The sequence below is a fragment of the Thalassophryne amazonica genome, chromosome 20 (assembly GCF_902500255.1).
Source record: "Thalassophryne amazonica chromosome 20, fThaAma1.1, whole genome shotgun sequence".
NCBI lineage: Eukaryota > Metazoa > Chordata > Actinopteri > Batrachoidiformes > Batrachoididae > Thalassophryne > Thalassophryne amazonica.
In genome coordinates this window covers 32,718,575-32,733,551 of record NC_047122.1, presented here as the reverse complement: position 1 = coordinate 32,733,551, position 14,977 = coordinate 32,718,575, and the positions used below count along the sequence as shown (strand labels likewise).

The window sequence follows — 14,977 nt, the reverse complement described above, 5'->3', positions numbered from 1 at the left end:
AGAGACCTTCTTGTTAATAAAAGACTACAACTGTGGTGTTTTGGTTGAAGATGCTGGTGCTTTAGACTAGTGGCACTAAATCATATATAGACCTTAAAAGTTTTGTGCAGCACAGACTGCAGAACGAGCGCTCTGACAAATGCTTTCTCATGCTGACAGCATACTTAGCAGCACAGGAATTGCATCGAAATGTCAGGATGTTGAACACAGAATAAACAATTATCCAATGTGGATTCACATAAAATTAGAAGGCACTCAAAGCACATACCTCAGCCAAGGCCAACAGTGCCGTTTCTGTCCTCAACAGGAGTTCCAGTGCAAATAACACGGAAATTAAAGGAGACATTACAAAAATATTTGTTTCAAATTATTTTGAGCCACATCTGACTGTTCTTTGACTCCAGGCCTACCTCCCCATGTTTCCTTGAAATCCTTTCCTTGGTGGAGGTGAAAAGATGCCATGAATCCATGATAAATTTTGTATCATATATTATAATTATATACTTTGGGCTCAAACGTGCAAACTGGTGGGTGTAATCCTTTTAGTCATGGTAATCCAACATGGTAATGTTAATTTTGGCAAAAGCCCAGATGTGGAGTCTGTAAAACAGTGAGCGAATGAGTCTATCCGCTCCAGACTGTTGACACGGTAACTCAAAAACAAAATGTCTCCAGGCTCTCTGGTGACTGTGGCAGAAAAGAGAACATCGGACAAACTGCTGGACAGTATGGACAGACTGCTTGTTCCCAAGTGCAGGACCAACAGACTGAAAAGCGCCTTTGTCCCTCAGGCCATCAGACTGTACAACTCCTCACCCCGGGGGGGGGGGGGGGGGGGGGGGGGGTATTTCTGGTATGTTTGATATTTAAATTTTGTGCAAATTGTTTTTATACTTTTACGTTTGATGCTCTGTGTGCTTCTTACCCTGTGTGCTGCTGTACAATGCTGCTGGAACTTCAATTTCCCTGATGGAGTTTTCCCAAGGGATTAATAAAGTTCTATCTAATCTAAAAAAGCCATGAGGTCCACCGATCCATTTCTATAACCTGCTTACTCCATTAAGGGTCATGGGGGCGGGAGCTGGAGCGTATCCTAGCAGTCATAGGGCGTGAGGCGGGGTTTACCCTGGACAGCTTATTGTAGGGGCAAAGCCATGAAGTTAAACTGTTAAAAATTTGCTTGACTTTGATGCATCAGATGGAGAGAAAACACAGGCTTTACTTATATAATATACCATATATGTTGTGGCCACTTGGGCCTGCTACAGGAAAGTCATTGCAAGGATGATGAAAATTAGGAGCAGGTGTGGTTTAAGTGACATGAAGTTTGAAATGAGCTTGTTTTTCCCCTATTTCCAATGTCCAGGTCTTGTGGCCACCAAGGTCACCGCTGCTTGCTCAGTATGATCTTGAACTGCCATTATTTCACAGTTATGCATATTTTGAACTATGCCATTATTTGCAGTAGGCACACGCAAACATGCACGAAACACCAAGTTTAGTTACTCCACGATTTCTATGCATACAGACTAATGCTATTTTTAAATCTTCAGAGGAAAAGTGAGAACTCACAGGCTGGACATTGGCACGGGTTCTTGCTTTATCAGCCAATAACAAAAATCAGATGATGATCTCAGGCCAGAATTGTATCCAATAATAACGGTTTAGAATGTTGTTGTCAGCAAATGCATGCTGCGCATCAACACGCAAATCCAGGCCACCTTATAACTCAACGCGCACACACACACACACACCTATACAGTAAAAAAGCAGAGCTCACTTTGGACAGAGCATACAGAGATAAAAACAATATATCATAGGCGGAATTCTATGAGTAACACTTTAATAAAAAACCCATGTCGCTCATTTGTCTTTTCCAGGCGAGTTCTTTCCTGGAGTTCTAAAAGTTCGTCCTGTTGTCCTTTCACAGCTGCTTTCCATTCAGGGAGATACAGAAGAGCACAAGTCCACCAAAATCTTACAACACACGCCTGAAGCCATAAGTCTTCATGTAGCTCAGGTTTTTAACCGCGGCTGAACATGAACCGGGTTCAGGAGCTCCATCTTCATCTCCAACGGCAACGCCGCAATGCAATGAAGTCCAAAAACAGTTGGATATGTTGACCCTGTGTGCAACAACAGCCGATGCTTCGTAGTCACATTTAGAAGAAGGTTAACTGTAAGATGTGTCGGGTGACTGAGATGATATAAGATTAAAACAGGAGTCATCCTGCTAATGTGGCCACGAAGCCTTTTAGACGTTTTAAAAAAGTTCACGAGTTGAGAACTCTAAGATGCGTCCAGCGGGCGGATCATCATGGCTGTGGCTCGTAGCGAGTAGCTGGGGCCTTTGAAGTAATGCCACTTGATGCCGTTCAGCTTCCCCACGTGTTGTCCTTGGGCGAAATACATGCCGTTAAGGTTTGATGGGCCGCAGGCATCGAACCACCAACCTGAACACACAATCCATTCATATTAGTTCTGAGCTCAGACAAAATGTACATGCAACAGTTATCGGTACTTTGAAATTACAGCAAAAATCATTCAGTTAATCAATCAGTTTTCTTTAGACAAGTGAGGGCACATGAACGCATCACCTAGATAACCTATCTGAATTCTAACAAGCTTCATATGTGGATGACTGTCAACCCAGACTTGCTCTTAAAATAATTGTTTCAACAAAGGTCAATCATTAGGGTAAAAGGTTCACATTGTGATCTTTCAGATGCATGCAACGTATTTTCTGGCATATAATTCATGTTTTTTTTTTTGGGGGGGGGGGGGGGCATTTTTTGGACAGTTCACTCACCTGGCATAAATGTTTTATTATTGCTGTTAAACGCTCACCCTGCATCCCACAATCAAGTGGTATGTCTCTTTTTTCAGGACAATCTGTATTTTCAGAATATATATGCTATAGTGGTGTTTTACAAGTGTAATAAAGGTTTACAATCAGAAATAAGAAAGGAAAAAATAAAGCGGAAAATAATTTTCACACACATTTATTCAAAACACACAGCAAACTATAATAAACAACTATTTTGACACGTTATAAAGGTAGTTTGGGACCTTGTACAAAAGAATGCACAAAATAAAGGTTCTAACAATAAACACAAATGCACATTTTGAACAATATATACAAAATGGTCTATGCATTTTGTTTGTCTTCATGACACATCTCAAAGCAATTTCTGTCTGCTATTACACAAAAGCTTACAACAGAAACTTTTTACTTCCATGGAGTTGACTCCCTCTTGGAATGTGTTCCTGCACTGTAAACAACCTATCTTCACAGTTTGAGGCCCTGTTAACACCACTCCCCCCTCCTTTCATTCATATGCATAAATGGCACTTTACAAGTGAGAGCGAGAGAGGCTTATTCAACAATATTCACTGGCCAAGTAGTGAATCATTCCTCCCAGTGACACTCTTTGGTCGACCACGTGAGGTTGTATGAGGCCCTCTTAAGGGGCTTTCACAGTGGCGTATTCGTAGAGCTGCTCATTACAGCGTATCATCTACGCTGTAATGAGCAGCTCTCCGCCCACTTCACGTGGAGTTTTTTCTCAATACGCAGCAGTATGTTGAGGGCTACGTGCGTAGAATGGAAGAAATTAAACCTGTTTAATTTTCTTCAGTGTACAGCATAGCATGGAGACTTCACACGAGTACAAGCAGTGCCGTGCTACTGTCTGCTATTGTGAGCCCGCCCACTCTGCAACACGGTACTGTGCACCACTTCACATCTCCCTGTTATTTTTCTTGAGCTATAAATACTGCATGATCATTGCTTCACTTTATCATAGTGGACTGATTATATGAGGACTGTTTCACTGTGTCGCATCGTTTCATAAAACCGCTCCCTCTCTCTCTCTCTCTCTCTCTCTCTCTCTCTCTCGAGAGAGAGAGAGAGGGAGCGGTTTTATTTTGAGGAGTCCGAGTCTCCTTAAAATAAAACTGCGCTCTCTCCTCTATCAGACTCCTTAAAATAAAATAAAACCCCTCTCTCCCTCTCTCCCTGTGGGTGTGTGTCTAATCAGAGCTGTGACTCTTTAAAATAAAAGCGCACTCGCTGCATGTCGGTGCGCTCATCAAACGCCCTGATCAATCAGTCTGATCAAAGCTGAAAAGAGCTGTGACTCTACAATAAACTTGCACTCGCTGCATAAAAAAATACATAATAATAATAATAATAATAATAAATTACTCTTGTTTTTGAGCCGCACCACACCGTGCAGTAGAGAACAGAGCGCATTTCCACAGAGGCAGAAAATAGCACTGAAACTGGTGCAGCATGGTACATGCGGCTGTGTCCATACATTAAAAAGCAAACACACGCAGCTGCAAGTATGAACAAACACTGTTAAAGGCTGAGTACACGCATATTTCGGGTGTATTTAAATGAAACACAACGCTGCAATAAGCAGCTCTACGAATACGCCACTGTGAAAGCCCCTTTACGCTTATCACTTCCATTCATACGGCATAGGGCAACGCTGCCCTTTTATGCATGGAGCCAGTAGCCAGAGGCTATTCAAACAGCATTCACATGCCAAAGAGTAACACATCACTGCTTCTAACAATCTTTGGCCTACCATGTGAGACTGCTCTGCCCTACGATTGGATATTGGAAAACCATGTGACGGTGAACCAATTCCGTCTGGACACTCATATTGCGCACGTCATCACACAGCTTCTATTAAGACTACAGGCATGGTGGATGCCTGAACTGAAAGTCAGAGGAGTGTACTTTTCAGCAAAAAAGTTTCTATCTAATGTCATTAAAAAAAAACGCCGTATCATTTTAATAAAACTTGCACCGACCCTATAGGCGATTTACTGCCCTCTGCTGGAAAGGCATGTGAGTCCAGAATGTAATTATCAACATCCATTGTTCACTGTTCACTCATATCTGTAATTTCTCCAAAAACATTAGTCCTGTCAATGTTCCGTTTTGGTGGCATTCATTCTTGACCCAAAATACATAAGCATACAAAACAGCAAATGTCAGCTCTCCCCAGTTTGTCTGTGATTGATGTTAAACACATGCACGCATGCATACACATACACAGAGGCCATTTAACTTTTAATATATAGATAACAAAAGAAAAAATGGGCAATAATAAAAAGTACACTTCAACAATGCAGAAAATTAAAGAGCTGATAATACAGAAAATAGGGTTTTTTTATACTCTGGAAAATATGGTAGGTGGGTTCCAGAACTGCCCAAGCAAGATCAAATTTGCTAAGTTCAAGTTCAAAAATCTTTAATATCTCCATGGGGAAATTTTTGTGCAGCCATGAAAAGATCCGTTGATCCGTTTGGGCTGGGGGTATGTCTGCCTGGTGTCCTACTGGTCCCAGTAGAGGACCAATTTCTACCAAACATCATATGTCAGTGAATGTTGGCCTCAAAATTGCCCCCAATTCATTTTAGCAAAGGAATTAGATTGTCAACCTGATTAAGATATAATGTGGCACACACTTGGGTCGAGTCCAGAACTGCCCTGGCCAGCTAGAGGTCCTTCATCTGAGTGAAGGCAAGGTTACTGAAGTCCAGCGTAAGACTGATGCAGCCTCTTTTGTACCCATGGGTCCCTTTACCTAGTTACAAAAATTCATGGTGAAGTGGAGAAGAGTCCATCTAACCTCAGGCATCCCATGTGCTTTGACAAATGTGAGCCAAGATTTTCTACTACATTAGAGATCAGAAAAAGCAATTTAAAAATGTTAAGAATGACACAGTGTGGGCAATCTGCCTCGAGCAGGCACTTTTCAAAACCAGCGGCTGTGCACAAAAAGATATTAGTGAGGGGAGCCGCCAAGAGATCGACAACTCCAATTTTTTTCCTGTTGCTTGATGGTAGAGTGATGCCAAAAAGGGGTCAAAACAGAAATACTAGGAAATACAGCCCAGACTCATGCTTTCCAACAAACTTGAGCCTAGATTTTGTTTTTAACAGTCTTTTTGTGGCACTCTGTCATAAAGGTCTGTCTGGCGAGGCAACACACAGAAGTTATTGTGCACACTTTCTCTGGCCACTGCTTCAAATTAAAGCAGACAGCCTGCACGACCTGTTGGTGTTTGTTTAATTTTAGCTCTAATAAGCCGTGACATCAAGATAAAAACAACAACAACTGTGAATTTCCAAATACACATGGACCTAACAGCAAAAGAGGCTCATTGCTATTTGAAGCTATTTTCTTTCCAAAGACTTTATTTTCAGAGCATGAATAAAGCCGAGGACTCCAGAATGCCATATCGCTCATTAGTTCCAGTTTTCCTTTAGTGGTTTGTAGGTCGGAATTTTCCCATGGCCTCTCCCAGTGAGCTCCGGTTCCGACACCTTTAATTGCTATCTGCTCTGTGTGTTACTGTCACTGACATGTCAGTACCTGCTGCTGAACATGTTTGGTACTGTTCCTATTTAAAGCCAGAATACTTTGCAGTGGGACGAGAAGCTTTTATTCCGCTCCGGAGGCGACACATACGCGGTATTTAGGAAGAAGGGTTCATATGTGAAGATTTTAATGGGCTTGAGCCATGAAGGGTTTAGATGGATCATTTACCAAAAAACAACATCCACTGCTGATATGTAGTTAGAGGTAGAACATATGAGGGTACTGCACGAGTCTGTCACATGGTGACGCACAGCGGCGCTTACCCCTCCTCTGTCAAAGCTACCGTATCCACACATTGGTACATCCCCTATCGAGCTTCTGCCCACCCCCTTTTCAATTAAATAAATTTTGTGACCAACACATTGTAACCCCCCCCCCCCCCCCCCCCCAAAAAAAAAAACCTGTTTAAGTTTTTCCCCTCATCACTTCCACATCTTACTTGTGATAACATCAGTTTGTGCTGGTCTTCCCAGAGTTCTATAAATGACCCACAATAACTTGTTTTGCATGATATTTTTTTAATTAATTAATTATTTTAGACATACACATAAATGACTACATTTTTGTGTATTCTGTACACACACACACACACACACACACACATTCTATTTCTACCTCATTTTCTTATTTTATTGTACTGTTACAAGTATTATTATTATTGTTTATCCGTGCACACGCTGTTTGATGAACATTTTCCTCTACTTGCACCCATCTTGTGTGTTTTTTTAAGAGCTGACGTAACGTGAATTTCTCCTCTGTGAGATCAATAAAGTTTTATCTTATCTTATATATATATATATATATATATATATATATATATATATATATATATATATATATATATATATACACGAGGTGTGTTAGAAAAGTATCTGACCTTTTTATTTTTTTCAAAAACCATATGGATTTGAATCACACGTGATTGCATCAGACAAGCTTGAACCTTCGTGCACATGCGTGAGTTTTTTCACGCCTGTCGGTTGCGTCATTCGCCTGTGAGCAGGCTTTGAGTGAGCACTGGTCCACCCCTCTCGTCTATTTTTTATTGCAAATAAATGTCTGAACGATTTGGAGCTTTGCTGCATCAATTTTTTTCCAGAAACTGTGAGAGACCTCCAGGTGGACACCGTTCGGAAAATTAATATGGCTTTCAGGGACGATTTTATGGGGATTACACAGATTAAGGAGTGATCCAGACGGTTTAAAGACCGCCCACAACTGCTGAGAGCATGGCGCGCTCCCAGCCCCCATCGACAGGCTGACACCCCGCTGGAACAACCAGATCATTTCCAACGTGAAGGCTTTGTTGATCCGGGACGTCGTCTGACTTTCACAAAAAGGCTGAAGATGTGGACATCAGCACTTTTTCGGTACATTCCACCATTACAGGAGTTTTTTTCATGGAAAGAAAAGCAGAGGGACACGCCATGGAGCCGTTCATTATGCGGGACAAAACCACCTCAGTGTCCACCTCAGATTCCGGTTGCTTTTCAGTCGTGTGATTATCCGATTGTGATTGTGCATGAGCTGGACCTGCCCCAACATGTCCTGGAAGGCTTCATCACGGCGTTGCTTTGCGCCATGCAGCTCCACCGCGACACGCGGAATTGCTCCGCACGTCTGTCTCAATGTGCCGAAAAAATGCTGATGTCCACTCTTTTCACAATTCCTGTGCTAGTCAGACGACATACCAGATCAAGACAGCGTCCAGTTTAGAAATGAACAGCACATTCCACTGTTACAGGAGTTTTTGTCATGGAAAGAGGAGCGAAGGGACGGGCCACTGAACCGTTCATTACGCGGGACAAAACCATCTCGGTGTTGGTCTCACAGGACGGCTTAAAGGTGGATTTCAGATGGCTGTCGGTTGCTTTTCAGTCGTGTGATTATCCGATTGTGATTGTGCATGAGCTGGACAAGCCCCAACATGTCCTGGAAGGCTTCATCACGGCGTTGCTTTGCGCCATGCAGCTCCACTGCAACGCGCAGTGGAGCCGCTCCGCTTTCCATGACAAAAACTCCTGTAACAGTGCCGATGGCTTCGGCATGAAGCTGATAGCAGAGCAAAAGCACCTCTGTGTTGAAGCCTCACAGGACATGTTGTGACATGCCCACCTCTTCCACAGTTTCTCGGATAGACACACGACTGAAAAGCCACCAAAAGCCATCTGAATCTTCCGAATGGTGGAAGAGGTGGGCATCATTTTTCGGAGTCCAGCATGTCCTGTGAGACGTCAACGCGGTGGCGCTTTTGCTCCATCAGCAGCTTCGTGCCCAAGCCATCGGCATGAATTTCGCCGCAACTCTTTTCATGGAAAAATCTTCTATCACAGTGGAATGTGCCGAAAAAGTGCTGATGTCCACCTCTTCCGCAATTTCTCGGATAGTCACATGACGGTCCCACATCACCACAGCGTTCACTTTGGAAATGATCTGGTCATTACAGCATGTTGATGGCCAACTGGAGCGCAGCGCGCTCTCCACTGTTGTGCAGCCGTCTTTAAACCGGTTGTACCGCTCCTTAATCTGTGTGATGCCCAGAGGATCGTCACTGAAAGCCGTCTGAATAATCCGAATGGTTTCCACCTGGCTGTCGCCCAGTTTCTGGCTAAATTTGGTGCAGTCGCGCTGCTCCAGTTGTTCCACCATTTTCTTTGCAAAGAAAATCCGGCGAGAGACTACACCCATCCTCACAAAAGGCTGCTTACAAGCAAATGACGCAAGGTGCACAGGTGCAAAAAAATTCACGGATGCGCACGAAGGTTCAAGGTTGGCTCATTCAAGCACACGTGATTCAAATCCATCAGGTTTTTGCAAAAAATAAAAAGGTCAGATACTTTTCTAACTTCTCTCTCTCTCTCTCTCTCTCTCTCTCTCTCTCTCTCTCTCTCTCTCTCTCTCTCTCTATATATATATATATATATATATATATACATACATATGTATTAGTGTGCTTGGTTTCGGTGAAGAAGGTTCCCGGTTCAAATCCCACCCCGCCACATTTCTCCATGTAATGTGGAGTTGTGTCAGGAAGGGCGTCTGGCATAAAACCTGTGCCAATTTAACATGCATAGCCACCCCAGATTTGCTGTGGTGACCCCAAGTGCAAAACAAGGGAGCAGCCGAAGGGTCTTACTCGTAGCCTGGGTTGAGCGGCAGAAAAAGAGCTCATCCCGCATTTCCCTATATCCTCCTCGTCCTGGGAGATCTTGGGGCATTCGCAAGCCAGAGGGGAATAAAATACCTCCAGTGGTACCTCCTGGATCTCAAGTGCCTGGAAGACCTCTCTAGGGGTCATCTTTACCAGATGCCCAAACACCTCAGTTGGCTCCTTTCAATGTAAAGAAGCAGCAGCTCTACTCAGAGTCTCTCCCGAATAGACAAGCTTTTCACCCAGTCCAGGAGTGTAAACCCAGATACCCTATGAAGGAATCTCATTTCTTTCACTCATTAGCCAAAGTTCATGACCATAAGTGAGGATACACAGTAAAATCACCAGTGTTAAATTAAGACAGTGTTAGTTTTACATTGGTGATTGTACTGTGTAGGAACATAAATCGACTGGTAAATTGAGAGTTTTGCCTTCTGGTTCAGCTCCTTCTTCACCACAACAGTCCAGCACAGCATCCGTAAAACAGACGCAGCGACCCGGATAAGCAGTAGAAAATGAATGAATGCTGCTTGACAAATATGTTACTTGCAGTATCAGAGTTCTGCACAAGACTGAACCAATCTGGCACTAAATGGGTTAATTAGTTGTGATAAAAACCTGAAGTTTTATTGGAAATATATGGAGGGCATTCAGACAAATAATACTGGCAGTGGAGGCATCTGCCCACCATCCATTCAGGCATGGACCATGGAGATGGTCCTTTTATCTCAGGTAACCCCCCCCCCCCCAAAAAAAAAAAACAAAAACAAACAAACCTTTGACAATTTGGTTTCAAAACCCACTCTGAGAATGTCAACAAATTTTATTTTTTATTTATTTTTTTTTTTTGTATTACTTTAAGGGAGAAAGGGAGGCATTTGTATTTTTCAGTAAAAAAAAAAAAAAAAAAAGTGACTGTACATTTCACCATATAGGCATTTTCAATCAAGTCTGCAGTACCAAAATCTACATGCATTGGAAAATGTGCATCGGCATTAAATGCACAGCGATCCCCCCCACCGTCTGTACAGCAGGAAATGTCAGACATGTCCTACTTGTGTTTCTTTACGACTGCAGACCACACAAACACAGACCTAAACATTAAGCGTGCACGGCAGCGACGCTTTGGCTTTTATGACCAGGAGCCTCTCTGTTTCCAGGCCAGAGGCTTTAAAAGACGAAAAAAAAAAAAGATTAAATGTTTTTACGACCAAGCGATCCATCTCTTACTGCTAATTTTTCACCTTTTTTTTTTTTTTGCACGTTGTGGTGTATATGTATTTGTTCACATTACGCTACAACAGCATGTTTATTCCAGACTGACATCATTTGATGTCAGCCCTCATAAAAATGGAGGAATAAATCATGATATACTGTATACGTTATGGCGAGCACACTGCTGGGGGTTTGGACCAGCTTCCCAGTCAGGGTTCATGCTCTCATGACCACAGGCGGACTATGAATCAAGCGTGAGCGTTCAGAGTTGGGGTGCCAAACAATGTTCACATACCAGGTCCCTGTACCCCGCCGCAATCACCGTAAGGTCGAATCCGAACCTGGAAATGCTTGATTAGTACCATGTCAGGACTGCACAGTGAGCGCGCTGCCATGAGGCGACAGCTGGGGTCACTGGGCTCCACTTACACTGCAGGAGATGTAGAGCCAATTTAAGTCTTTTTGACACTTGCTGCCTCACCCGGGGAGTTTTATAATTTGGGCTTTTCCAACCACAGTATTGTGCAACTGGAAGCGGATGCAGAAAAATGTCCTAATAGGTGTCTAAGTGCCGACATGCACCATTGCATGACTTATAGGTGCAGGTCTGGGATAATAACACAAGCTAATGACTGAGCAATGAATGTTGTGGTGTGGGTCATAAAACCAGTGAGACTGGCTCGCGTCCCCTCTGAGGGTGGGACGACGGCATTGTGATCCGTTCTGTGCACAGAACCTCTCAAGTACAGTATCAAATAGTGTCAGCCAATATCAAGCCTTAGGTGTCCTACAAACTAGAAGGGGTGTTCAATGATGCGTTTATATGTTTAACAGAGTCATAAAATTATATTTTTATTTTTCTGTCCAAAAATTTAACCACATTATCCTTGATGTATACATTTTTTCCACTTTTAATCTATGATTAACTAAACATGCTGTTCGAGTTAAAATAGTTGAGTTGACTTTGACCTTTCAGGGTCATCTAAGGTTATGTGAGCGAGGAAAACGTGACATGATTTCAAGGGGTGTAACAAATAACCAATGATACTACATCGCTACATGGAGCCTGAATTCATCTAAATGTGGAATGTTTATGGCTAGGTCGTAACATTATAAAAATCAGTGGAGTAACGAGAGCCGACTGAGAAGTTTTCAGCTTAATCCAGAAAAAATACGTCATGGTTCTCTGTCTTTTGCATCCTGGGGAAGGCTTGCATATCACTGGGCTGTGATAGTTTGCAAACGGCACCATCCCCACACTGCAGTCATAGAGCAGTGCCCACCCCTTGCTTTGAACAAAAACAAAAAGATGAGCTCCCTCGCCAAATCATCAGGCAGGCACCTCATGCCCCTCACCACGTCGACTCTGTGATTTTGAACGTGCACAACACACACTTTCTGTTTTATATGATTGGAGAGGAACAGCGCTTCTGAAAATGACTGAACACTCCAGCAACCCCACTCTGCAGCCAGCCAACACCCACCCGACTTGCACTTGTGTGACCGAGCTGGACACATCCTGTCCAGCCGCAAACGAGCTGCATGGACCGGACTCATTGCATTTATTTATTACTCGGAGGACAGAAGTGTATTTAAGTTTAATGCTCCAAACCAACATTTCTTAGGGCCCCTTCACACATAACATGATTGAAGCCGACTGACGCACAAAAGAGGAAATGCATGCCACCTCGAACAGCTGTTGCTACAACCATTTGTGCACAGCACATGCACTCTACATTCGCGTGCTGCTTGTGCCTGTAACCCATTCCAACGGCGGGCAAGATGAGGTCGCATTGTCAGCTGATCGTGTTCGCAGCATTTGCATGGCATGTCGTATGCAGGTCAGACATTTTGCACTGTGGCTGAATAACGCAATCAATGCAGCCTTCAAACCAGCAGCCGAAAGACAGTGAGTGCCCATTCGACCCCCTCTCGGCCGGAGTCCAGGTGCCACCCACAAACATCCAACACCACTCGCGGGGCACTTAGAAAAGGCGGGGCTATTCGCACAACCGGCACGAGAGTAGAGGGCAGGTGACCACATTCAAGCTGTGCAACTGGCCCCACAAAGTACCAAACGAGTGTACTGTTACCAAGCGACACATATGTTATCCAAGTGTGCCCCACCCCTGCAACACATGTGGCATGCGAGTGTGTGCATGTGGTCCTCATGCGGAAATACATAAAAGCACATATCACCTTTGTAACGGGTAGCAGTGAATACCCACAGCATCAGGCGGCTGCCCCATGTGATCACTCAGCTGGCAATCGGACTGTCACGTACACCACGTGAGTTATGGGCCATATGATGTGGCGTCCTTCGGCGTGCCACTCATTGGACACATGGCGCCGGCTGTGTCAACGTTATGAGCACACGGCTTCATTCACATCACTACATCTGCCCGTTTATGTGCATGACCATGGGTCATGGGAAGAGGAGGATTACCTGTATTCTCCACTCTTCATAACAGGAATTAATCATTAGAGACTGCTGTGTTGTTTTTTTTTCCCACAGTGACAACAGACTCATGACTGTTATATTTAAACAGTACATGCACTGATCCCCTAATGTTCTGAACCTGTGCTTCGCATTATTGTGGGCTTCCATATATTTGTTGATTTGTGTGCAGCTTCTAATTGTTTCGCTGCTATGGGGGCGCGATGTGGTGCCACACATTCCACGTGCTCGCCATGTGTTCATGCGCGCGCACGATTGTGCACTAATCTGTCACTGCGGTATTGTGCACGCCTGTTCGACCGCGTGTCCTGCCCGACAGCAGGTGGAATGTTTTGCGGTTCTCCAGTTCATTTTTTTGGCCAGTTTCTGCTTCTTTCGCCCACCTTCGTGTTATGTCCGAAGTTTTGTCTCACTGGATACAATATTGAGAATTGCTGGTTTCTCAGAACGCAAAAGATGGAGAACCACACCCTATGATTTCTGGGTCAGGCTCAAAACCTCTCAATCGCCTCTCATAGGCCATTACGTCTATAGCTTTAAAGTCTTACCAAAGTTCAAAGATTGGTGTAATTCTCTTGACAGACTGGTCGCAGGAATGTTAATTTGCACAGTAAACAAAAACACGTCTGGTAATGGCAGACTTTAACTGGTAAAACCACGACTTAGAACTTTACATTTGCCTTAAAATTTGTTCATACTGTTGCGCCATTCAGAATGGAAGGTTATGCTCTTCCAGCTTTGGCTGGCTTCTTCCATGCTGCCACTATTGTCTTAATCAAACTTATCACAGAAAGTGAATGTCTACATTAAACAGAGAACTCTACTGGACTGCAACAAATCAAACTGTACCATTAATAAATAAATAAAAAAGTCAATAAAAAGTATTGTCCCTAAATTGTACGACAACCCATGTATCTAGATGTGTATTAGGTCATTTTACAAGTGAGAGGCACACCCTTAATGACTTCATGTTAGTGTTTAAAAGCAAACATACACATCTCTAACTGATTCTCTGAAATAACCCATCTGATTAAACCTCCACGACACAAAACCATTAAGCCTAAATTTGGACCAAGCCTTTGTTGACCCTCCAGCATTCCGAGAAGTACGGTCCAAATTGTACAAAGTGTTGCGCTGCTCGGTTGAACATACCTCCGGTGAGCATGAGGGCGCACTTGCACAGGCAGTTGTCATTGTCCGTGTCCTTGGTGCTGAAGTCTGCTCCGTGGATGACGAGGCTGCTCTGTCTGCCTGCAGTCCCACTGTGGCTTTTCAGGAACAACCTAAGACACAGGATGAGGAGTGTGGCGGTATGAGTGATAAAGACAGCAAGAAGACAAAAACATGCTGTAAAAATGTCTCCTGAGGCATTTGTCTTGTTGTGATTGATGATATGTAGAACACATGGGACATTACCAAAGGACAGAACATATGAAAGAAATACAGCTGGCAAAGGAATGAAATGGAGAGAAGACAGTGGAAGGATTTCACAATCACACTTCCATTTGGAAGGCTACAATGTGATTTTTTTCCCAGACAATGAAAAGTGCAGGAACCACTTAACCATTAATGGCCTACAGCTATATGACAACTAATAATAATGATGATACAACCAGAACCATGTACCTATGTAACAAAGCAGGTAGCCCAGTGGAATAAGCAGTTGGATCATCAATATGTAGTAGACATGGATGCGATTCCCAATCATGCTTCTTCTCTGCCTCCTTGTTCCAGTCAACCCAGCTGTAAAT

At 43.5% G+C, this 14,977-nt stretch overlaps 1 protein-coding gene across 1 annotated transcript in view; it reads right to left on the bottom strand.

The window, feature by feature from the left end:
- Positions 1–1,544: 1,544 nt before the first annotated feature.
- Positions 1,545–14,977, bottom strand: part of angpt1 (angiopoietin 1) — a 116,567-nt gene continuing 103,134 nt past the window's right edge. The window contains exons 8-9 of the mRNA XM_034160576.1: positions 14,379–14,509; positions 1,545–2,453 (exon numbers count right to left, since the gene is read on the bottom strand). Coding sequence (XP_034016467.1) covers positions 2,290–2,453; positions 14,379–14,509 — 295 coding nt within the window. The 3' untranslated portion in view covers positions 1,545–2,289. The remainder of the gene's footprint in view (positions 2,454–14,378; positions 14,510–14,977) is intronic.